Source organism: Colossoma macropomum, unplaced genomic scaffold, assembly GCF_904425465.1.
Source record: "Colossoma macropomum unplaced genomic scaffold, Colossoma_macropomum, whole genome shotgun sequence".
NCBI lineage: Eukaryota > Metazoa > Chordata > Actinopteri > Characiformes > Serrasalmidae > Colossoma > Colossoma macropomum.
In genome coordinates this window covers 482,812-509,089 of record NW_023495922.1, presented here as the reverse complement: position 1 = coordinate 509,089, position 26,278 = coordinate 482,812, and the positions used below count along the sequence as shown (strand labels likewise).

Sequence of the window (26,278 nt, the reverse complement as noted above, 5' to 3'; positions counted from 1 at the left end):
TCCTGGCCCGTATCTGCTCGCACAAACAGAGAAGGATTATCACAGATAATATCACTGTGCTTTGCTTTGCTACTAAGCACTTACTAAGAGTGACAGGACATTTCATGCTGGGTATTTTACATATCTACAGTACAATATAAACAGTATTCAATACCACTACATTTTTGTGGACTTGCTGATAGTATCTGACAGAGAACATCTGATCAACTGATAGCCCTGCTGCTACGAAGTTCCTGACGCTACTGCTGCTCCTGCAGAAATGCACACTGGGCAAACTTAATAAGGAAGAGGAAAGGTACACTGTGAGCACCAACCCAAAACATCCTTTTCCTCATCGATTCCTAAAACTCCAGAGCCATTCCGAACTAGAGGTCTGCTACCTGACCCAAGCCCTATAGTGGCAGTAGTGAGTAGAGGAACTTCTTAACCCCTTAAAATCTGAGGCTTATTACATGTCTTATTATCCAGTTTATTCAGTAACTACAGGGACTTCATTGCTGTATTCTGATAATATATTACAGTCGTGTAAAATCCCAGCAACCCAAGTACTTAGTAACAAAGCAAAGCACTGTGAAACTGTGTTTGCAATAATCCACCTCTGTTAATGTCTCGAAGCTAAAGTCAGCTTAATGTTCAAACGTTCCATTCTACCTTAAAAAGCACTCCCACAATGTAACTGCTTCACTATTTAAGGTGGAATGGAAATTCCGAATAAGACGCTGTCAAATAAGAAGCCAACTTTTGGGTCTCAGATTTAGCAGTATCTGCCTGGCCTGTTCGGGTCGGGCTTCAAAGTTGTGGGTAAAGGTCAGGTTCTGGCTTTAATTTCAAGCTTGTGTGGACCTCTATTCCAAATACAGCTAACATTATGAGAGAGAGAAGAGAGAGCACAAGAGGGAAAATGGAGGAGAGTGCACAAAATCACTCATTAGAAAACAGGGCTGAGCCTGAATCAAATTCAGTGTTGTCCATGAAAAATCAGCCGGAACCCAAACCTGGATAACAGAACTCTACTTAGCTGGACATGTTTCTATGTAACACTTTGTCCTAATGGCAAGCTAGTGGTCAAATGTAGTATCACATTATGTTGCAAATCCTTTAGGTTGTCTACACTGGCCTGTGAGCCCAGTCAACATGTAAACAAACTATGGACTCTGGACATCTGCACTTTGTTTTGATGTGTGTAAAGCTAAATACCCCCTTGAAAGATACTAATGCTAAACCACATCTGTGCATGAGATTCGCATGTAGAGCATGATGATGCGTAAACATACACACAGAAGGAATAAACTGGCCTGATCATTGAGAGATCACAAGTTTGATTACCAGTGATGCCCCAGCCATCTGTAGCTTGGGTCCACAACAGCATAACTGACCTCCCACTCTAGGATGGCGTCCCTCTTCCCCCACCATTCAGTGTGATGCTAGCCAATATGACAGAATTAGAGAGTTGAGATGTCTGATGACGTTGCTTTAGCAGCAGTTTGAAAAGATGTGGTGGCCCTTCACATGTCTTGGAGGAAGCAATATGCTAGACTTCACCCTCCTAGCTTGCTAGCATTCTGGGATTGGCATTGGTGGAACTGGCAAAGATTAAATTGTGTAAAAATCCAAAAAATGGGAATCTTGCCAGACTTGCTATTAAGGAAAGAAGCCGAAGATCTACAAAGCCAAAGATCTTATGACAAGTCACCCATAAAGATATGCTAATGTTAGCTGTCTAATGTTTACAGAATGGTATGGAATGTTGTAAATGTTGGAAATCTGCTGCCTTGAATCTGGAAATCTAAAAAGGATCAAACCCAATCTTAACCTTAACGCTTAGCATCCAGGAGATCAGCTTTGACCTCATTAACTTTTACAAATAAAAACCACAGCTATAAAAACCGCACTTGTGAAGAACCACCAAATGTTCCAAAATGTCCGCTTTCATCATACTGAGGACATCTCCCTCCTCCATTCAGTCCCTCAGCACATGAGGCAGAGTAGTGATCTCTGTTTAAAAGACACCGTCTCCCAGCCTTCCATGAAGAGAGGGCACAAGATGACACTTTTCTATTAAGCCAACCTTCACTTCCTTCACCACTCAAAGTGTCTAGAACATGCAGGCAGCATTTATACAACAATGACGCAAGGTTAGTAGCCATGAATTGGTTATGAATGTGCTGTTTACTGCCTTAGACATTGTTTTCCAACAGTTTTGAGACTAAATTTTGGCCTAAAATTTGTTTCTTAAAATACATTCACGGCAGAGGGATACATGAAGGGCAGTGTGAGGCAAAATAGACCCTAAGGAAACCATACTTTACACTTACCACTATTTTACCATCATCAACATTCCATACAAAACTCAGAAGACTCGTGTAGGTTCGCTGGTGGTTTTGGATGGTAAATAAAATGTCTATATTTGTGTTGTAGTCATGGCAACCCCTGGTTCCTATCACCACCACCGTAAAGACATCTGAACCATTTCACCCCAAACCACTCTGAATCACTCTGTTTACATCTCAAACACTGAATTATGCAGTGATATTGAAAATTACTGGCAGAATTCCCCTTCCACTCACATCCATAAACTCCACGTTGGCTTTTGGTCCTGTAGTTTCATTGAGGATCTTTATGGCCACAGGAATCTTCACACTCTCTCCCTCTGGAACCCAAATACCCTGAGAGATCACATATAACAAGTAAGAACCATGTAAAAAACAAGGGCCTTTACTGTACACTTATGGTTACACTTAGAGCAAAAACACATTTCTGGCTGTTTTTACCTTATAGACAGTTCCGAAGGCTCCAGTGCCCAGGATCTTCACCCTCTTTAGTTCCGTTTCCTTCAGTATTCGTAGCTGAGCCTGATTGGGTGCTGTCCCACTGGGTGTTAGTGGCTCCACCAACTGATCAAAACAGCAGGTCCGTTATTAGTAAACACAATTACAAACACATATACATTCTGTGCTACTGGAGATTTTAAACACCTCATTGTTGCTGCTGGACTGAGAATAGTCCATCAACCAAAAATATCCAGCCGAAAGCATCCTGTGACCACTAATGAAGGACTAGAGGATGACCAATACAAACTGTGCCATAACAAGGTGTGACAAGGTGGACCAACAAGGTAAGAGTGGACAGTGAGTGTTTAAAAACTTCAACAGCACTGCTGTGTCTGATCCACTCAGACCAGCGCAACACATACTAACACACCACCACCATGTCAGTTTCACTGCAGTGCGAAGAATGATTCACCACTCAAGTAACGCCTGCTCTGTGAGGGTCCATGGGAGTCCTAACCATTGATGAACAGGGTAACAAAGTATGCAGAGAAACAGATGGACTACAGTCTGTAACTGTAGAACTACAAAGTGCTGCTATATGGTCAGTGGAGCTGAAAAAATGGACAGTGAGTGTAGAAACTGAGCATCAACTGATGAGCTACAGTCCCTAACTCTACTAAGGTGGAGCTACGAGGCAGGTGTTTCTCTTAAAGTGGCCAATAAATGTATGCAAACACTTTACAGTATTTCCCAAGAATGTCCTGCCCACCACACACACAAAACAAAGCTTTGGAAACATTAACAATCTATACGCACATTAATGAACTGCTCATTCGAGCGAGATCTCCCTGCCACGCACAGGAAGGAATTAAATGACTTCATCTATCAATCTCTCATGCACAGCTGATCGTTCAATTCAGCCCAGCCCAACCGATTCATTACATGGAAATGGAGGCGGATTCGAGGTCGTTGCGGCCATTAGCGCTAACACGTTGCCCCGGGAGAGATTTCCAACACTGCGACTTTGCGTTTGAAGCGGAAGCTACACATAGATTCTAACACATGGAGATAAATGCAGGAGAGACTAAACGAAGCTGAAGAAAAAGCGGATTTCATCAGAAACAAAGAATTTCTACAGGAGGAGAGGAGAGCGAGAGGCAGCGGGCAGAGCAGTCAAAAAATATCCCCAAGTAAAGGTGCTGACTTAAGCACGAATAAAAATAGCTCTCCCAAAAAGCCAAGCGCAACTTTCAACAGACCAACAGAGAAGGGCAAAACTGAAACTGGCTCAGGTTTGGAGATACTTTGATACAAGTGATGTCTGATTGCATCAGAATCTGAATAAAGCTGTAGGACATTCATGGCTGTGCATTACAGTGATTTCACCACAGTTACTGAATGTAACATTAAGGCTTTAAATATATTATACATATTCAAGGTTCTTCAGGGGTTCATTAGGAAATGAAATGGTTCTATACAGTAGCATGAACATCATGAAAGTGTTCTTCTAACTGATTTAGATAATTCTATACAGAAACCTTTTGAAAAGGGTTCTGTATAGCACCAAAAAGGGTTCTTCTATTGTTATGATGCCTAGCCTGTCCCAATAGTCTCCTGGCAGATAAAATACAGCCATACACTGTTGGAAATAAAGGTACATTTTTCATTCATTAAGGTACAAACAATGTAAATGTTCCCTCAAAGGTACAACAGTGGTTTTAAGGTCCAGTTGGGTACCTTAAATAAGTTTATCCAGGTGAAAAGTTTGTATTTGTATCTTTTCATAATCTAATGTTTTAAAACAGAACAGTAAAATAAAAGTCCTGGAGATGAGATGGGGTGTGTGGAGCCAATACAACTTAAAAAAATATAATTTCAATGGATTATGGTACAATTATGTTCCCTGACTAAAGGTACTGAGATGGACCCTTGAGGGTCCCACCCCAGTGACATGAGGGGTACGGCCCCAGTGACAGTTTACTACCTTTATTTCTGAGAGTGTACCATGCTGCAGGGTTCATGGCTGTAGTCCCAAAAAGTTCAAGCTTTTATAGCATCCCAGCAGCTTGATGTCATGAGGGGAAAGAGGCTGAAGCGCTGAGTCAGTGAAGGAGAAATCTTTAAATCGCAAGAATAAATAGAAGAAACTTTCATGTATCTCTTCATAATGTTACCAAAGTCTGCTCTAATCAGTCTGTCACAGGTTGAGTGTTAAAGGTGAAGGATGAAGTCAGTAGTTCTAATCATTTTCGAGCGGTGCAAATTGCTCACACTTCACACTGATTGATAATTGACCTATGCAACCTGTTTACGTCTAGAGGTCTTATGCTTTAGCTAGACATTGAATGCGGTTGAGAAAATGACACAACATTAGCATGGTGTCATGAGGGGAAAGAGGTAGCTATGACTCACTTTTGCTATAACAGCGATGTTTGATGGCGTAGTTACTGGTCCAAAAGACAGAATACCACTGACCCTCAACAGACCAAATGACTATATGATTCTATCGATTTGCATGCTTTTAGCTTCTGCCATATTTAGGCTGATGCGATATTTACAAGGTCGTTATAAATGTCTGGGTGTTATTTTGGGCAATAACACATAATCAGGAGTCAAAGAAAACTTATCAATTTGTGACGGGTCAACATCTGACTTTTCTTGATATCTTGAGTTGGAGCCCATTGCCAGCATTGACTGCTTATACACATTAAGCTGATGGAATGTTTCTGGCCTTTCCTGGGTTACTGGACTGTGGATGTATAATGTATGTTGAGCTCATAAGGTGGTCAGTGAGTGGAAGTAGGTGTCTCTAACAAAGTGGACAGTGGCTTTGGCTTGAAATAATGAATTAACTCAACTGGGGACTTAATCGTTGTCCCCATCTGTTGGCATTTGGAAAGTGAAAGTGTTTGGTTTTTATTGCTCGGTTTTGTTGGGTTATTTGATCCATAGCACTACTCAGGCCTCAGGGAGCTGTCCGGCATCCTTAGTGCGGAAATCTTCAGTGCATGAAATGTTAGTGGGAGCTGTCCACACCAGTGGTGCTGAAATAGAGTCTCAGAATTACAGGCTGTGCTAAATAGCTGCACTGCATTTAGATACAGTTTGATAGAGGCCCAGTTTTGGGCTGGTCTTAAATATTGTGGTGACTCACTAATGCCTGATCCAGACTACAGCAGTTTTAAAATTCAAACAGATGTTGTAGATTTGAGAGATCTGGCACACGATGACAGATTGCACTGATGTTTTTGTCATCCTTCCATCGACAAAGCACAACACCAACCCAGAAGCAGAGATCGCTCAGAATTTCAAACCTAAACAAACATGACTTCAAAACAAACAAGGAACAGATTCCAGTGCTGGTTATGTGTGCATTTAACTGTTTAACAGTGAAAGACACTATGTTGTATTTGTTTTTTTGCAATGTTGGTAAGTATAAAATGTTTTTTTCATTCTTGGTTAACAGACTTTCATGCATGATGTCAGTCTGGGAAGATAATCATTTAGGACCTGCTACAGATCAGGACACCTTTCACAATCCGCCTTAATAGTTGGCCCCATTGTTCTGTAATGTGGGCCAGGAATCAGAAGCAAAGGTACAGAAAAACTAGCATATCGTCAGTGTAACTCATCTCCCAAATGGCAACTTTACAGGAGAAGTTATGTGCAGAGATTTTAGTCCAAGTTTTTGGACCATCCATGCGTTCATTTATCATGATTTTTCCACACAATGTAAAAGGGCAGCTGGCATTTAACATTAAAAAAGAAAAAAAAATACCTAAAGATAAATAAAGATAATTAATGCTAAAAAAAATCTGTAGTCTGACTAATAGTTACCCCAGCTAGTGTAGTTTTACTGTATCAACAGAAAACGAGAGAGAGAGAGAGAGAGAGAGAGAGAGAGAGACACAGAAATACAGATAGAGGGAGGGGGGGGGGAGACAGTGAGAGAGAAATAAAGAAGGAAGCAGATAGAGTACAAGAAACACAGAAAGAGAGGCAAGAAGGACAATGTGAGAGATAGAAGGAGACAGACGAATAGAGAAGGAGAAATAGACAGCAAGAGAGAAAGAAATAGAGACAGAAAAACAGACAGGGGGAGAGAAAAGGAGAGAAAGGCAATGAGAGAGATAGGAGGAGAGAGAATGAAAGAGAATGAAAGAGAGCGAGAGAGATAGAGAGGAAAAAAAAGGGAAGGAGAAAGTAGAGAAGCAGTGAGAGAGAGAAAAAAAGGAGGAAGTAGAGAGTGAAATAGAGAGAGAGAGAGAGAGAGAGAGAGAGAAAGAGAGAGGAAAATAGAAAAAGAACTAGAGAAATAGAAGGAAAGAAATAAAGAGAGAGGGAAAGAGAGAGGAAAAGAGAGAGATAAATAGACAGAGGGAAAACACGAGAGAGAGAGAGGGGAGAGAGAGAAAGAGAGAGAGAGCGAGAAAGAGAGAGGGGAGGAAAAGAGAAAGAAAACGAGAGAAATAATGAAGGAAAGAGACAGAGAGATAGAGAGGGAGAGAGAGAGAGAGAGAGAGAGAGGGAGAGATGTGAACTGTCTGAACATTTTCTCTTTAGTATTCTATTTGAGCTTCCTTTTACATTTTTGTGACTGAGAGACACTTGAGAGAGACATACAGAGAGAAAGAGAGAGAGAAATCCAGAGAGAGAGAAAGAGAGAGAGAGAAATCCAGAGAGAGAGAGAGAGATACAGAGAGGGAGAGAGAGAGATACAGGGAGAGAGAGAGGGAGACAGAGATACAGAGAGGGAGAGAGAGAGAGCGACTGGGCTCCAGTCCCAGAGCTGAACTGCTGTGTCAATGAATGTCTCACACACACACACACACACACACACACACACACACACACACACACACACACACATACACAAACACACACACATACACACACACACACACGCAGTCAGACTCTGCCGGTTTGTTTAAGTGGATGTCGCTACTTGAATGCATCAGGCTGACCATCAGCTTCTGGACATGAGGGCGTCCCCTCCGGCTGACAGCTGTCTATAACACTGACGCTCCCCTCGCAAATTATCCAAACACACATTGACAGCCCATGTTTTTTAATCCACTGCCCAGTCCTTTGGACTCTGGAGGTGGGGCAGCAAGGAGGAGGGGCAAAGCTCTCCTGCCCCTCATCTCTGATCATCCCCTCCACTTCTGATCACACTGTAAAATGGTTTCATTTCATTCCATGTAAAAATGCACCTAACATGGTAAGAAGCAGTTTACTGCAATTTACTGGATGTTTTCAGATCTGAAGCAGCTTGATTTTCTCCTCTCTCAAAGATGAAAGCTTTAAGTGCTGTTTATCTGATGGGGGCAGTTTTGGGGTCTACCAGGTCTTCCAGGTGGTTGTTAGGAGCCCCATTTTCTCTGTAGCTTTTAATTATTTTTTGAGCACCAATTTTGGAAACTCCAGTCTTTTCAATATTTTCCCTTGACCTTCTCCTTCCTTGGGCAAATGGATTATTTTATATCTAATTTTTTCAGAAAAACATTCCTGAAAAATGAATAACTTGTACTGAAAAATATCTCCACAGGGCCTCCTACACCTTCAGAGATGGCTTGATAAATAAAGACGTCTACAATTTTCAATCTATTTAATTTAACGGAATCTTCATGCTTGTTGTATTTAGTCTCTGCAAGTATTGTCAATTGTCAAGGTAATCCAGTCAGGATTTGTTTTAGGTAGATACATCCAAGCAAGTTCTCTCATTGGTTAGAATTTCAGGAGCTGAACACCCATAAAACATTTGGAATGTGTTTTTTTAACAAGCTTCAAATCTCTACATTTTATCTAAAACAGCTCAAAATGTTAACATGAACCACCGTTAGCTTGGCACTAACATACTACTACAATTCCATGCTTTGTCCTTGTTTTTGACTGAGTTTTGACTTTGATTGCCCAAACTAGCTTTAGTCACTGGAAATAAATTAACATAAAATTACACCATGCTTTGCTATTTCTGAGTTCTGAGGGTTGAAATACATTAAAGCAAAGTTACAACAAAGACAAACAAATCAACCTCAGAATTCAAAGGAGCCTGGAAATCCTTCCTCACCTCTGTTTCCAGGAAGCGGCGCAGAGCTCTTTTCTTCTTAATACTCTTGCGTCGAACATAAATGGCGAAGCCGAGTGCCACGATGACGGCCACAAACATCCCCCCGATCACTCCAGCCGCAATCAGCGGAGTCCTGTAGGACATATGAACAATACCATAATGACCATTACAGTGACCTACCACTTCACTGGAAACTTCTACCAAGATCCACCTCACTGGTGTACCACTACAGAGGAATGAACTGCTCATCTACAAAATGTACATATCTGAGAAAATATCTGCACAATAAAATTAAAATGTATTTCATTTACATGACATTGGTCATTTGTTTTGACCTATCAGTGCATATCAAAACATTCAATCATGCTTATTAAAGTGTGCTAACAAGAAAGCCCAAGTCCTGTATAAGCAAGGATGTGTCGAGGTTTGCCATTCTGCCAAAAAATGCATCAGCAAATAGTCCAACTGTTTAAGAACAATGTTCTCCATTGAGCGACTGCAAGGATTTTAGTTTTTCACCCTCGACAGTGCACAATATAATAAAAAAGATTCAGGGAATCCTGAAAAATATCTGTTGATAAAAAGCAAGGTGAAAAAAAGAATACCCTGCAATCCCTCAGATGGCACTGCATAAACATTTCAGGAATACTTTAACAAACCGCTGTCAGTAAATACAGTTTGCCACTGCATCCACAAATGCAAGTTAAGACTGTACTATGAACTGTGGCAGCCATATATCAACAACGTCTAGAAACACCGCCGACTTCTCTGGGCTCAAGCTCATCTAAGAATGGAATGATGCATAGTGGAAACATGTATTTTGGTCTGAAATTCTTTCAGAATGTTTATGGAAATAATAGATATTGTCTTTGCTGAACCAAAGAAGAACAAATTTCCGAGGGTAAAGTTCAAAAGCCAGCATTTATTATGGCATTAGTGAGTAGCTTACATCTGTGAAAACTTGTTATCGCTGAACACATTTTGGAGAAATATATGCTGCAAAATAACAATGGCAAGGAATGTTATGCACATGTTACAAAACCATGGCTGTGTAATCAGATTCTAGATTGGCCTGCCTGCAGACCTGTCTCCTATGTACTGGGGATATGTTTATCTATCCTGATTGATATTTACAAAAATAATGAAATTCATAAGGTAAAACACACAATATTGTGTTCTTGTGCTGTTTTTAAATTTAATGCAGGTCAAGCAGAATTTACTAAACAGCACTTTCTGTTTTTATTAGGATTTCACATCTTGTCCCATTTTGGAATTGGGTTTGTGTTAATATAACCACCGCTATCCTTATTATTAATAAAGGTAACATCTCATTTTCTTTCTTCAAATTGCAGAGCGTATATAATTCCCCATTTGTCTGATCTTTTGTGAAAATCAGCTTTCTAAACCATATTCACTCATGCAGTCTCATCTACCGGGCTTTTCAAAAGTACTTTGCTCAGATTAGACTTGAATCAAACCCCCAGGAGGCTGCAAATCACCTGTTACTGGACTTAATAAACTCTAAAAGCTAGATTCAGATTAGCCCACCCGATGCGAATCTGTCTGGATCTATTAATCCAAGCAAACAAATGCAATAAAAGCTGATGCACAGCTCGAGTACAACAGTCATTTATTCAGAGCTCCTCATGATAAGATGTGAAACGGATGCCAAATAGGGTCCTGCAATATTACTCCACTCCTGACCCAGTTGTGCTGCTGAATGCTCTCTGCTCATCTTCCACACTGTTATAAAGGTGAGGAGTTATGCTACCTTTGCTATTCTGAACAGCATTCAATTTCAAGCCAAACAATTTCTATATGGAAATTGAAACATTCTTCATGAACAAAAGTGCTAGCATGTCAAACAGTGATGCCAAGCAACATGGGCTGAAGGCTTTGCTTGGCTTTTGGGGAAAAACATTTCAGTTACAGATAAAAGGACTGTTTGCTCTGCATTTTCACATAGTAGCCTTGGTTGTAAGTGGATATTAGCCGATATGAAAATGCACAAAGTTGCTTTTCCATTATGTAACATTTAAGGTCATGACAGCAGAGTCCAGTGATACTCATGATTCAGAACTGATCTGTCAGCCAAAATTTACTATCAGGACTTCCAAAGATCCCATTTCATCTTCTTCTTTTTCTTCTTCAGCTTCTAGTTGTTCTTCTTATTGGCATTATTACTAATATTACTTACAAACTTAATATAGGCTTATTATTCAGTAATTACATAGCTACAATGCAATATGGCGGAGTTATTTTTAGGTTATGTAGAGACATAATAAAAGAGGTTAAGATTTTCTTCATGATCATATTATTATTATTATTATTATTATTATTATTATTATTATTATAGCAATTCTTGATGTCTTTTATTCCATATTTACACTTTTTTATTACATAACTTATATATATCCTAAGAATAATTCAGCTAGGTATAGCTGTAGTCATGTATTCAATAATAAACCTCTATGAACATGTAATGATAATAATAATAATAATAATAATAATAATAATAATATAATTATTCTTTATCATTATTATTATTATTATTAGTAGTAGTAGTAGTAGTAGTATTTTGTTGTACAGTTTAGTAAGAAATACATGAATAACTTTATGCATGATGCAACTACACTCATCTGACCAAAAAAAAAAAAAAAAACAAACAAACAAAAAAAAACAAGCAGCCAATTTGCAAATTACTGGGAAAGACTGGGTAATTAGTAAATGGGGGAAAATGTAGAACTATGTATAAATTGTGCTGTAAGTCCTACATTCTCCACCTAATATCGATCCAAATCCATTGTGCTGGGGTTTAGATCCAACAACCAGATACAACCAGCAGCTGTAATTGTCACTGGCACCAGGGCTAGACTGAACCAAACTAATGCTGAAATACTGGAAGGTGAGACAGAGCCCTGAATGCTGAGCAGGCTCTCTGTAATATAAAATATAATCTATTAAAACCCCAAACAAGCATCCAACTACACATTTCCACAATGTAGACAGTCCTCATTTGTCCTCTAATTTTATTGTCCATCAAGTAAATGATAGACCCCCAAAAGGCTGCAGCCTTAAAGACTGAACTACTCCTGCTACCATTGAAAATGTGTTTCTGTAACATAACCTGCTTTAAAATGTGTTTTTCTATTTCTACTTTCACGTGTTTCCTTTTTCACAGCTACATTTAAAGTAATGCTTTGTCTGAAACCCAATTGAACTCTTTTTAACTCTTTTTACAACTTTCAGAGCATTGGGCATGGACAGCTGAATGAATTCCATGAGGAGAAGAATAATGTTCATAAACACTCAGCGAGCAGAGATGATGAAGAGCTGAGGTCAGGTCCGGGGTGAACGAGTGGCATTTGGGCGATCAATACAGCGCGGCCCAGATGAACATGAAATTTACTGAGGCACAGAAGCTCTAGTAATGATATTCAGGGGAAGATTCAGAATGTTAAAAAGGCCTCCATGATTTATTTATCAGTATTTTTTGGGGGAGGGGATTTTTGCCAATCTTTTTCCTATTTAGTCAGAGCTAATTCCACATACTAGCTAGGCTGTAAGTCAATGCTGGCAGTGAGGACTGAAGGCCTTTTTTCAAACTGCCACTAATGCAGCTTAACTAGACGGCTCTACATGCTTGCAGGAGAATGCTAAGGTTGCCCACATTGGCTAGCATCCTGCTGAGTGATGGGGGAGAAGGAGGACCAGTCTACTCATCCATAGTGAGCAAGGACTCCTGGCCAAGAGAACACTACCGATCAAACTAGTGATCTCCCAATACTTAGACAGTTGCGCCACTCAGGAGTTTATAAATTTGATTCCCTGCAAAGATGCCAATGTGGGCCCACTGAGGGCTATTTTTGTGGGCTGTGTGGGCAGGGAGTAGCCCACAGATAACCTTGTATTGGTCCATTGTGGGTCCTAACACTAACCCTGGCCCTAATCCTAACCCTAACCTTAACCTTAACCCAAACCTAATCCTAACCCTCATATGTTTTTGACATGTTACTGAGAATCATTTTCATCTAAAAGGACACTCAAAATAAAGTGTCACCATCCCTGAAGCTCTTCTGTTTGGGCAGTACACAGCTGGGCTAGCCTACAGATAACCTGTCAAAGGTCCACTGTGGGTCACTCCACACTAGGCCTCACTGCATGTGAGAACTGCCAATATTCAAATACATTTGCGTTTTTTTTATTTTGCACATCTGTTGCAGAAAAACTGAGAGAATACTTATATAAGGAATTTGTATGGGTTGCCATTATGGGGGCCTGCACACGCTCCCAGTATCACAACTGTCTTAGGCCCCACTACTTTTTACCTCACATTGGCCCCACACTGGTCCCACATGAATGCTTGCTGGGTTATTTCTAATGTTGTGTCTTCATAATTCTATATTCATGCCTATTAAATGATTTAATGGATTTGCTTTCTGTGTCTTGGGGTCTAATTTGCCGGCCTCCCAATTAGAATGCCGTTCACTGAAAGAACGTTCCGGGGTCTTACCTGTCCAGCATTCCAATGCAGTCTTGGATGCGAGGTCCAGTGCACCTGAAACAGATACAGTTATGCATCAGAATATAGTAAAGCATAAAGAACTACAGTGACTGTATTATTATATCCTTATGACCTTCTGCCCCGTCCAGTTTCAAGTGCGCTTCTTAAATTGGGCAAAACAAAACATAAACATTCAGTAAAGTACTGATAAATGAAATATGACATGTAACTAAAGCAATATTGCAAACACAGGCCAGGATTTTCAGGCCTGTTCAGTTTTCAATATCTGTCTTTGCACCAGACTGAGGCCGTTTACCCAGAGTGCACTTGAACGTGAGCGGTAGAGTGGGTCAAATTAAAAAGTGTGGCAGGGAATTAAATCTCTCTCAGCTGGACTCCTTACAATGACACCAGGCTCTAGTGGGCTCTAATTGCCAATTAGCTCACAATAACAGTCATGGCATGTAGTCCTTTCTTTATGGAAAGAGCTTTTCAAAGTCCTTGTTAATCCGCTACATGGGCTGGTACATGTTTGCACATATGTTTTCTGAATGTTTGTAGGTCAAGACTTCAATTAGGGATGTCCTGGTCAAGCTTTTTGGCCCTAATCAAAATCTGAGTCCTCTAATAATGGGTGGCTGAAGATATCAAGTCTGATAATTAGAAGATGCAACCAGTTTCGAGTAGTTTTTGTAAGACGTGTTATGATGTTATTTACTTAAAAATGCTGCAGTAAAATCATTTCATTTTTTCAGTGTGTGCACAGTGGAATACATGTGCATCTAAAATCTTTAGGTTTTTTTGGCCTCATTATGTGAAATGGCAGTTTTTATAGTGCGGTAAATATGCTGTATTCATATTTCACGTTGCTTGAAGCAGCCTATTCCATTTTCTCTGCTTTTTCCATTACTGCTAAATGTGTAACAGCCACAAATCACATTTTACATGCAGCTAGTTTAACCACGTTTTGACAAAAAAGATGCCTCCCTCAACCACGAATCACTGACAATGCAGATATCTCAAGTGTCTTTTGGTGTATCTTAATTTTCCACTCTAAAATAGACATTCAAACTGCTTGTTACCTTGTGAAAATATGCCTCACTGCTGTTAGCTGTCAGTAATGTCTGCTTATGTCAGCTAATCACACTGGCGTAAAAGTGCAATGGAGTAAATCAGCCTTAACAAACTGGGATCAGCTCAAACCGATCCATTAATATGATGGGTTCATCTTTGACCCCAGTCTTCCATATCAAACCGGGACATTCCTAGTCATGCTCTTCTTCTAAAAAACTGACTTCAACTAGCTCTCTCCTCCTCGATTTCACCGCGGGCGCAGGTGTAATTCTTACGGTGCAACCAACACGCTTCTCGTCCTACAGTAAAAGATCAAATCAGGACATGCTTAGTCATCGTCTTTTTTTAGCAACTGCCTGATTTCCTTGCCCTGTGTTCCTCAGTTTCTCTACAGCAGCTGAGAACATTCCAATGGTGTGACCAACCTGACTATTGTCATTCGGTGAGCCTCATAATCATAATCTTTCAGATCAAATCCAAACATTCTTAGTCATGGTCTTTTCTTAGCAAGTACCTGATTTCCTAACCCTGTGCTCCTCAGTTTCTCTACAGCAGCTGAGAACATTCCAATGGTGTGACCAACATGACTATTGTCACTCGGTGAGCATCTATCAGCTCTAATTATAATCTTTTAGATCAAATCTGGAGCTCCTTAGTCATGGTTTTTTTATTACATTCTAAAAATCCTGAGTTATTTTTTCTACAGAAGTGCTGGGTTCAAGCAGTTGGGTAGGTTTGCTGTTGCACTATCCAACATTAGTGTTAATGGTGTGAACCAGTTGCTGAGTTATTTCCTTTACCCAGCAGTTGGGTTTCCGCACCTTGTCACCACTAGTTACATTTCCATGCAGATGTAAGTTTGAATTTCTAACGGCTGAGGGCAGCGGACATATTTAAGATTTGGAGTTGCAGATTTAAGGTAAGTGTTTTTCATTGATTTCGATAAATTACTGCTTATGAACATTGATTTAAAACAATATTAATGTTGTTTGTTTAATTACAGTTTTCATTTGGCTTCATGAAGTGAAACAGAGTCCCTGCCTGAACGTTATCATCAAGCGATAAGCTAATGTAGACACAGTAGGTTCTAATAAACCCTTAACAAGGCATGAGCCCCCCGGCAGGCCCAACGTTTCATTAAACACTTCTATAACCTAAGAATAGCTCCATTAGTTTGCATTGAAGTCTCTGTAGTTACTGAATAATAAGCCTTTGTATGAAATAACCCTGGAAAGTTAAGGGCTTAACTATAAAGGAAAGCATATATGGAAACTTATGCTTATGTCCTCATTTCCTACTACCTAGCTAACTTTCTAGAATAGAAAACCATCTAATTTGATCCTGTTGGGCCATTGTATCTAGCTAAGGTGTCAAATTTGAGTGCAGATGCTATCTAGTTATTTATCTAGCTAACTATCTAGCTAGCAACACTGGTGTGTTACCTCAGGAAAAGGCTCAGAGCAACGGTAAAGATAGAGTTTACCACATTTTCCACACACATCCTTGTTTTCACCACTTTATTTAGTAATTTTAAAAGTATTCTGTTCCATTCTTTTGTCAAAGCCTTCATCATTGGGAAGTTTGAATCATTTGGAGCTTAAACGGCTGACAGACAGACAGACAGACAGTAAGTGAGAGGGACAGAAAAGGAAAATGTGTGTGAGGCAGGGAGGGGGGTTGATGTTATTGTTCTCTGAGGAAGATTCAGTTGTCAGAGTAAAACAGTTCTGATGAACTAATTAATAAATAATACTTTGAAAAATAATAATGTTTTTTGTCTTTCAGTTCGTTTTCGAGTATTCAGTTGATTTTTAATGATTTGTAATCTTTAATGTGCACTATCACGAGCAACATCTTCTTTAGTGTGTGACCAACACGGTCCAATTCAACAGAAGAAGACCTTCCTTTTTGTCTTGGAGTCTGAAACTGAGAATTGTCAGCATACTGTTGCTGTGAATGGGCAAGCGTTGGAACAGCAGACCCTCCTCAAGGCTGTCAATGTTTCCAGTTTTTTTATTGTTTTGATTTGCTGATTAATTCAGTTGAAGTAATGCTTGTGATTCCAGAGTTGGGTCACTGTAACAATCAAACCCAACACAACGGTTAAATTACTTAAACCAAGCAGTTGGGTTAAAATAATGCAGCTTGTGTTCTGTCCAATATTTACCCACTGCTGGGTTGCCAAATAACACACATAGGGTTGTTTTTAGCCCTGTATTCCTCAGTTCTCTACAGAAGCAAGAAAATTCCTACAGTGTGACCAGCAGGAGCCTCTATCAGCTCCAGTCACACTCATTTAAATCAGATTGAGACATAGTTGCAGTTTCAATTGACTCCAAGTTCCTCTGTTTTACCACTAATGCAGGGGAAATTCCTGTGGTGTAACCAATTTGGCTCTTGCCCTGTGGTGAGCCTTCATTGACTGTGATCAGATCTGGACATCCCTATAGTTTCTAAGTGAGTATATGATTTTAATCAAACTTCATTCATATTAATTTAGATGCAGGCATAATTCCTGTGGTGTAACCGGTGTTGCTCTTGTCCAGTGGTGAGCCTTCATCGGCTCTGATCAGATCTGGACATCTCTACAGTTCCTAAGCAAGTATATGATTTTAATTGGATTTTCTACATATTACTTTAGATGCAGGGAAAATTCCTGTGGTGTAACCAATGTGGCTCTTGTCCTAAGGTGAGCCTTCATTGGCTCTGATCAAATCAGGATTTCCTATAGTTTCAAAGCAAGCATATGGTTTTAATCAATCTTCCTTTGTTTTACCTTAGATGTGGGGTAAATTCCTGTGGTGTAACCGATGTGGCTCTTGTCCTGTGGTGAGCCTTCATTGGCTCTGATCAGATCTGGACATCCTTTTAGTTTCAAAGCAAGTATATGATTTTAATTGAATTTCCTACATATCTCTTTAGATGCAGGCATTATTCCTGTCGTGTAACCGGTGTGGCTCTTGTCCTGTGGTGAGCCTTCGTCGGCTCTGATCCAATCAGGTTATCCCTATAGTTTCAAAGGAAGTATATCATTTTAATCAGTCGTCCTTTGTTTTACTTTTGATGTGGGATAAATTCCTGTGGAGTAACCAGTGTGGCTCTTGTCCTGTGGTGACTATTCAACCATTCTGATTGGCTTGGGATGTCCCTATTTTTTCAACTGTCATTGTATTTTTCTAAGCAAGTAAGTGATTTCAGTCGGACTTCCTTCCTATTTCTTTAGACGCAGAGAAAGCCCGGTGTGGCTCTCGTCCAGTGGTGGTATTCCACGCCAGGGAGGGAGTCACCTTCACTAGCCTCATGCCGTGGTGCTAATCTTGAATTCCATCTATCACACTAGGGTAGCTTAGGTGTGTCAGAGGGAGCTGTCTTCTTGCTGACTGGACTCCAGAAATCTGGAGAGTCAGAGTGAGATTCAGCAGCCTGACAGCAGCCAGAGGCGACGAACATCGTCACTAAGATGAAGGGAAGAGGGACGCTACAGAATAGGGGGAACAGTGCTTTGATTTTGGGAGTAAAGGGAGATCAAGGAGGAATGCAGAGGGAGGGATGAGAAGGAAAGTACAGATGTTGGATTGATCTTTCGCTCTGCTTCTAGTGGTAAAAACAGAGCAGCACAGTTCTGGAGAAGTGAACAGTGGGAGCCTTTGGTGAACGAAGGTTCAGAGGACACAGGCAAGTTCTGCTGATTTCATGTGTTGTGACATTTTGTGGAATTTCAACCAAAAAGGGCAGTTACAGGCATCGCCATGGATGTTTCGTGGAATGAAAATATATACGCAGAAAGGCACTTACCCCTGGGTGCAGTTGGGGTGGCAGGGATGGCACTCGTTGTTGCTTTCAGCGTATTTGAAGATGAAGCTGTTGGCTCCCTGCAGCCCATCAGGACATTTCTCCACACAGTTAGGACCGTCTTTCAGATGAAGACACTTCGTACACTGATCTGGACCCTACAGTGGGAGAGAGAGAGAGAGAGAGAGAGAGAGAGAGAGAGACAGAGAGAGAGAGAGAGAGAAACATAATCAAACAATAAGCCAAATAAGGCTTGAAAGATGTGGAACATGCTTTGTTTTGTTGGCATACTTCTTTTTAAATGACTGCTCTGTAGTGTGTTTAATATAGATTTTGATACAATTATTATTATTATTATTATTATTATTATTATTATTATTATTATTATTTAAAATCAGTTACCTTAGTATTCTACAGTGACATCCCTTAATTTTTGATGTGCATTTTGGTAAAGCCCAGGTTTAATCCCTTAGCATGTGTTTCTAATAAAGTGGCCAGTGAATGGAAGGACAAGGTAGGTGTTTCTAATAAAGTGGCCAGTGAATGAAAGCACAAGGTAGGTGTTTCTAATAAAGTGGCCAGTGAGTGGAAGGACAAGGTAGGTGTTTCTAATAAAGTGGCCAGTGAATGGAAGCACAAGGTAGGTGTTTCTAATAAAGTGGCCAGCGAGTGGAAGTACAAGGCAAGTGTTTCTAATGAAGTGGCCAGTGAATGGACGCACAAGGTAGGTGTTTCTAATAAAGTGGCCAGTTAGTGGAAGCACAAGGTAAGTGTTTCTAATAAAGTGGCCATTGTGTGGAAGTACAAGGTAGGTGTTTCTAGTAAAGTGGTCAGTGAGTGGAAGTACAAGGTAGCTGTTTCTAATAAAGTGGCCACTGTGTGGAAGTACACGGTAGCTGTTTCTAGTAAAGTGGTCAGTGAGTGGAAGTACAAGGTAGCTGTTTCTAATAAAGTGGCCATTGTGTGGAAGTACAAGGTAGGTGTTTCTAATAAAGTGGCCAGTGAGTGGAAGCACAAGGTGGGTGTTTCTAATAAAGTGGCCATTGTGTGGAAGTACAAGGTAGGTGTTTCTAATAAAGTGGCCAGTGAGACAAAGTACGAGGTAGGTGTTTCAAATAAAGTGGCCAGTGAGTGGAAGCATAAGGCAGTTGTGTCTATGCATGTTAAGTAGCAGCTAAATGGTGCGTAATGGTGGGTGGATTTGGAGCTGTTGTCACTGACAAGAAATCAGAGTAGAGCGTAAATCCTCTCCTGTGTCTCTGTGCATTTATTTAGAAAAGGACCAGCTCACAACGGATGACGCAATCCACCTCGAGCTTCAGGGAAAAAGTCACATAGGTCACATATCCAAACTTTACTTTGTGACCCTTCGATGTTGCATATTTATGGTGGAGATGGGTCACTTAAAAGCAAAAATTATCTTCTGCTTTCATGACTTCCAATGGTTGTGTTTGACGAGCTGCCAACGTTTCAGCATTTGCATGAAGAAAATAAACAATAAGCTCAAGCGACCCTCAGTTTTGGAGAAGATTCCCAAAGGAAGAATAAAAGAAAGGAAAGTGAAGAAAGGCTCTCTTACTGGGCCGTGGCAGGTCAGGGTTTTATCTCCAGCCTTCTCACACTGGCTGTCACACTCCACACACACTGAACCATTAACGAACTCACGGACGTCCCTGAAATAAAAACACACACACACACACACACACACACACACACACACACACACACACACTGTTAGCAAAACATCCAACGTCTCAGTGTCACAGAGGAAAATGCCTCACACACAGTACTGAACTGAAATACCTCTGAAACACAATGAATCCCAGTCATTTGTTCTGTGCAGTTTGCTTTAATTATTAGAATTAATATGATAAAAATGTCCAATTATAAAATAACAAAATGAAAAAATTCAAATACCATTTAAATGTTGTCAAAAGATTTTTTTTATATTATTCTTTTTTATTTTCATTTATTTTTTATTTAGAATTTTATGTATTTATTTATGTATGTATTTATTTGTTTGTTTGTTTGTTTGTTTATTTCAGTTTCTCATTTTTATTTATTTTCACGAATTGTTATTATTTTATTTTTATTATTCCTATGCATTTCAAATTATTCTTTTTATTTTTGTTATTATTTTTTTATAATCCATTTATTTTTTAACTGGTTTATTTTTACATTAATTATTAGTTGAATTTATTGTTTTTAAAATTTAGACTTTTTAGCATTTCATTGGTTTTATTAGAATAAAAACAACAAAGTAATAATAATGTATAAATCAATTTTTACAATAATTAAATTTTATCCATTTTCTTTTCTTTTTTATATTATTATTATTATTATTATTATTATTATTATTATTGTGTTGCTTTCAATTGTTAATTGTTTTTGTTTTCTTTTTGTTGTTGCTTTTATTATTATTACAATATTTACTTCATTTATTTTTGGGGGGTTTTATTTGTTTATTTATTTTCTTTTTTGCCATATTAAAACTATTCTGAGCAAGACGCATTTCACCACACCAATCTGAGGCCTCTGGTTTCAGCAACATCAGCAAAACCTGAAATATCAACTTTGCCCTGTTCTTATTACTGTGGTGCTTTATTTCCTCTAAACTCAAAGCCCCCCCGGCCTGTGAAAGCCTCTGGACTCCAGCGCTGGACCAGGTCCACCGTGAAGAGCCCAGGGTTAGGTCAATATGCTAAACAGACCTGAGAAAGAGGATCCATGCATAATTTACTGCAGAGTAATTCATTGGCAAACGCTGCTTTTCCTCCAGCAGACTGCTGGAGAACTAGGCAAACAACCGTCCCTCCGATTCATCCCAACAGATGGCTGCAGGCGGCCCACCGACTGAGCCCGCTGGGAAACCACCTGGACGAGCTGTCAATACCTGTCTCTCTCTCCATATAAGCCAGCGTTTTTGCCAAAGACTAGCAGAGTTGCAAAAATGCTAACGTGCTAACAAGAAGTTGAGAATGGGCCCACAGTTCATTTCTCATAACCACATAACCTGCATATTATCTACATACTACTTACTAAATAATGAGTCTTAAGACAAATAACAGATAGTAAAGATGGAAACAGAGCTGTTCAGAGTGGTTTGGTGTGAAATGCTGTTCTAGATAAACTTACAGAGTCAGAATTGTTCACAGTGGTGGTGATAGGAACCAGACGTCCACCTCTAAAAGCTCCCTCACAGAAAGTTACTACATGAAATGGTTATGAATTCACTGTTTCATACCCGAGACATTGTGTTACAACGGCTTTATGATACGAGTTAATGGTGGAGGGATACATGCAGGGTGTTCTAAGGCAAAATAGTCCCCAAAGAAAGTCATTTTCAGCTTTTCACTATTTTACCACCATCATCAACATTCCATATAAAAGCTCACTGGTTCACTGGTGGTTTTGGATAGTAAACCAAATGGCTATATTTGCATCGTACTCTTCGAGACGTCCGGTTCCTATCACCACCACTGTAAAGACATCTGACTTGGTACGCAATTTCACATCAAACCAGTCTGAACATCTTTGCTTTCATCTCAAACACCGAATTATGCAATGGAATTCCCATTTAACCTAAAAGGAACAGGTTAGCGACTCATGCTAACTGCTCTTCGCTAACTCCAATTCACTCTCAACCAGATTAGCGGTTTTCAGTGAGGTGCTACTTCAGCTAGCAGGCTTGCAGACTTCACTCACTCATATAGCAGTGCAGAAAAAAGAGCTACCTCCCCGCTTTAAAGGATCGAATCAATTCAGCTAATAAAGAGGCTGTAACACAGTGCAATGCTAATGAAATGTACTTAATGATGCTCCAGACACCTCCATTACCAGATATCTGATGGAAGGGAGGCTGTGAGCGCCAGCGCTGTGTTTAAAACTCGTCATCGAGGAGTAGTTCAAGCTTACGGCTCATAATAGGAGTGACGGAGTGGGTTTCTAGAGGCAAGTGCACAGACACAACTTTTGGCTAGTAGATGTCTTTAAAAATGGATGAGTATTGAAGGGAAATGCAGAGACCTACATTATCACTGCTGCATGTCTCAATGACATAAGGGTGCATCTAAAAGCCACTGGTAGTATTTGTTCTTATGATTGTAGGGGCATCTTAGTGCACCATGTAATGTTATTTGTCCCTTTGTAGACTCTCCACTTAATGCAAGAGTACTTCTCGGCGTTAGGGGCCGAACAGCAGGACAAACAAAAATATACCAGAATTTAAAAATGATGGGAAATATGGATTCCCTTACCAAGCCATGGGCCCGTCGGCAGGCCCAAAGCTTCTATAACGTAAGATTAGCTCCATTAGTTTCCATTGAAGTCCCTGTAGTTAATGTGTAATAAGTCTTATTATGTAAAAAGCCTGGAATGTTAAAGGGTTAAGATATAAATATGAAGGTTGCCTGTCTAGAGAGAAATATTCATATTCTTTTCAATAGACTTTTTTATAGAAGCAGCTTGCAGAGACACCAAGAATCCCACTGATCCAAAGCTGTTAATTACAGTAGTCTACATAACAATAGTGTGAAGAAAATTTCACTTTACACTGAAATCTGTGATCCGGTGAAAAAGAAGGATTATTTTCCTTAAATAATAGGCCTGGCTGATGTAAAGGGATATCACTGATGATTTACAAGTAACCCCGATGACGATCCTTCAAAGGTGATGATCACTATCTTGGAAATGAGAGCTGCTAGAGAACTACGGAGGACTAATTTAACTTTAAATAGCTTCCAAAATATCGTTAAATAATATGTACATGTAGTGTTTTATTCATTTTTATCTACAAGACATTGGGTTATTTTAAGGACATTAATAATTAGGGCTATAGTAAATTTTCCACTCTGTCTGCTGTGAGTTTCTCAGAGTGCAACATACCATCTTGGGAAACTTCAGCACTTTCCAAAGAGCTTAATGGTCCTGATGGTTCAGGTGAATAGAATTATGAAATTATAACCCTTGATTGTTTTCCACATGCTATTGTAGCTGCTCCTCCACTATTACAGAGTGCCTAAAACTCCCTTTGCTGTGATTAAATCGTGGTAATTCACAGCCTCAAGTGTCTTGTTGCTTTTATAAAATGGCAGCCGACATAAAATTTGGTAAAACGCACAATTTTCCAGAAAATAATTTGAGTAATTATTAATAATAGTCGACATATACAAGTATTCCACCCAGAAATGTAGTTCCTTTAGAATATGGTATCACTGCCAAGCAACCATGGACTGCTGAATGAGGATATGGCTGTATATTGCGGTCATTTCATGAACCTTTACATTTTTTCTTGTACAGCAACGAACATATGATAACACAGCACTGTTTATTGCACAAACTTTTGCTTTATAAGAACTTTTTGGTCACCAAATTACTACCACAAGTCACCAATCCAGCGGTGCCCTCTTCTCACACTGGGGCTGAATCTCAAATGGCTCCCTGCTCCATACATAGTGCACTACATTGGAATTTAAATACTGGATCCTGCAGCCCAACAGTGAATAATATAGCTAAAAAAAACAGTCATTTGGGACTCAGACACATCCACACTCTATAAATGATACTCTATTTGGCTGTAGAGGCTAGAATTTCTAAACATTCATAGCCAGCGCACTATTTATTGAGCCGTTTGGGATTCAGCCTGGGTTTGATGCGACTTCTGACTGAAACATGGACATTTAAGGTGTGCAAGACATTCAAGTGACATTTTTTAGACTTTTATACTGTCGTTTTACAGGTAATCAGACTGTAAGTACTTTAATTCAGGCCTGTGATGTTAATGACAGAGTTGTTTAGGCTGTTAGCTAACAGACCAGCCTAGTTCTAGTTAAGACTGTAAGTTGCCAGACCCTCAGTTTAAACAAAAAATGGGTTCTTATTCTATCAATATACTCAGTGATCCATACAAACAGCATTAGAGTCAAAGATTACTCCATTAACAGCACAGGGTGTTTTTCTTTCCATGGCGCAGTGATACACAATTCAGTCACTGTGAGGTGGTCATAGGTGTGTGTGTATCGTGGATTTTACAACGGCTTTGAACGTGGCCCAGCCAATCAGGTTTTAGGACCGTAACTATCCATTATATGAAGTGATGTGAGGGCTTCATCGTATAAAACACAATTATACACAGCGTCCAAGAGGGCACTCGTGCAGTCTGAAGGCAAAAGGGCTGAAGCTCAAGCCCCCCTACCACCCTTTAGGGGTCTATCTTTGCATGCTAGAACCATCCGAGAACTTTGCCTAAAAGTGACAAACTATGAAAAGTTGATAACTTTGCTTATGGGTGCATTTTCTACAGTAGTTATGGTTGCATTTCAGTGTAAAGTTTTTTTTTTATGTGTTTATGGTTTTTATGAATCACTTTCTTGCATGTAGAGTGACAATAGACTCAAATTTCACAAACTCTTGATCTCTGTACCACCAGCAGTTCACAGAGCAAATCTTGGGCAGGTCTCGGTGGGACTAAAATAAAAGTTAAAGGAACAGAATGAATAGAATTAGAGAATGCCAAGCAAAGCACATCAAGCTCACCTCCATTCATCAACCCCCCGACGCTCCCCTGCAGCGACAGTCCATTGTCAGGCACTAAATTAAAATTTCCTATCGCTGGGGAGCTCTATTCACACAGAGTGCAGAGAGGAGGACTGCTATTGTTTAATGAATACACCGGGAAAAAATGTTCCCATCCACATGTTCCATTTTTTTAATGGTCCCACTGGACTGAAATGGTAATTTCTTTTTTGTCACACTCGCATCTCCTGTTCAGTTCTATGGAGGGATGTGTGTTTGTTCTGTGTATGAGGGGAAGGAGGGGAGTTAGCCATGTTTTTGGCTTCTTCAGTGTCGACGCAGTCGGTATTACAGGCAGAGTTACAGTGTAAACAGAATCAAATGTTGGACACACCTGAGAGAACAGATGTGTTTCATAATCTGAAAGACAAACTGAAATGCTTGGCATTTGATTCTATAACAAGGTTAATGCCTAGGTATTAGTTTTTAATCTAATTTTAAAGGTTAATCTATTAATCTATTTATTAACGTTTTTTTTATTTTGATAGAAAAGCGTCTCAGGTGGCTCCTCATGAAGCTGCTGAAGAGAATGTATAAAACTACATTGATGCAAAGGGGGCTATTTTAAAGAATCTAAAGTAGAAGAGGTGTGGTTTTCACTTTTTTGGGGGGGGTTACCGCATAATTGTATATGCACTATTTCATATTTCTGTTGACTTTAGTATAATTCTTATAGACAGACAATAAAAATAGATTTGCATTTCCTGAAAGAAAGAGAGAAAGAAAGAGAAAAACGGTAGAAATTACAAAGAGAAATTAAAAAAAGGGAAATTAAAAAAAGAGAAAATGGTAGGAATTAAAGAGACATTAAAAAGAGCAAGCAAGAAAGAAAGAAAGAAAGAAAGAAAGAAAGAAAGAAAGAAAGAAGAAAGAAGAATAGGAAAAGACAGGAAACAAAAAGAGGAGTAATAAAAAAAGGAAACAAAGAAGGGTAAAAAAAAGAAAAAAAGCAAACAAGTAAGAAACCATCATACAAAAAATAAAACTGAAACAAAAGGATAAAGAAAGAAAGACAGAAAGAAAGAAAGAAGAAAAGAAAGAAAGATACAAAAAAAAATAAAAGAGGAAAAAGAAAGAAGGGAAAAATGAAAGCAAAAAAGCAAGCAAGACAGAAACCATCATACAGAAAGAAATAAGAGTAAAATGAAATAAATAAATAAAGAAATAAAGAAAGAAAGAATCAAAAAAAGAAAGAAAGAAAATAGGAAAAAGAATAGAAAAAAGTAAAAATAAAAGGACAAATAGAAAGAAAGAAAGAGAAAGAAAGAAGAGGAAAAACGAAGAAGGTAAAAAAGAAAGACAGAAGAGGAAAAAAGCAAGTATGCAAGAAAGAAAATAGAAAGAAAGAGAAAAAGAAGAGAATCATGCAGAAAGAAAGAAAAAGAAAAAATGAATGCAAGAATGAAAAAAAATACAAAGTAAGAGAAAGAATTATAGACAGAAAGAAAGGAAGAGGAAAAACAACAAAAGAAATAAAGAAAGAAAATATAAAGA

The 26,278-nt window shown here is 39.3% G+C and overlaps 1 protein-coding gene across 1 annotated transcript in view; it reads right to left on the bottom strand.

The window, feature by feature from the left end:
• The window catches only part of si:ch73-383l1.1 (receptor tyrosine-protein kinase erbB-4), a 316,113-nt gene that overhangs the window by 31,809 nt on the left and 258,026 nt on the right, over nucleotides 1-26,278 (bottom strand). Inside the window, exons 14-19 of the mRNA XM_036564034.1 lie at nucleotides 19,791-19,884; nucleotides 18,215-18,369; nucleotides 13,355-13,399; nucleotides 8,842-8,974; nucleotides 2,772-2,894; nucleotides 2,568-2,666 (exon numbers count right to left, since the gene is read on the bottom strand). Coding sequence (XP_036419927.1) covers nucleotides 2,568-2,666; nucleotides 2,772-2,894; nucleotides 8,842-8,974; nucleotides 13,355-13,399; nucleotides 18,215-18,369; nucleotides 19,791-19,884 — 649 coding nt within the window. The remainder of the gene's footprint in view (nucleotides 1-2,567; nucleotides 2,667-2,771; nucleotides 2,895-8,841; nucleotides 8,975-13,354; nucleotides 13,400-18,214; nucleotides 18,370-19,790; nucleotides 19,885-26,278) is intronic.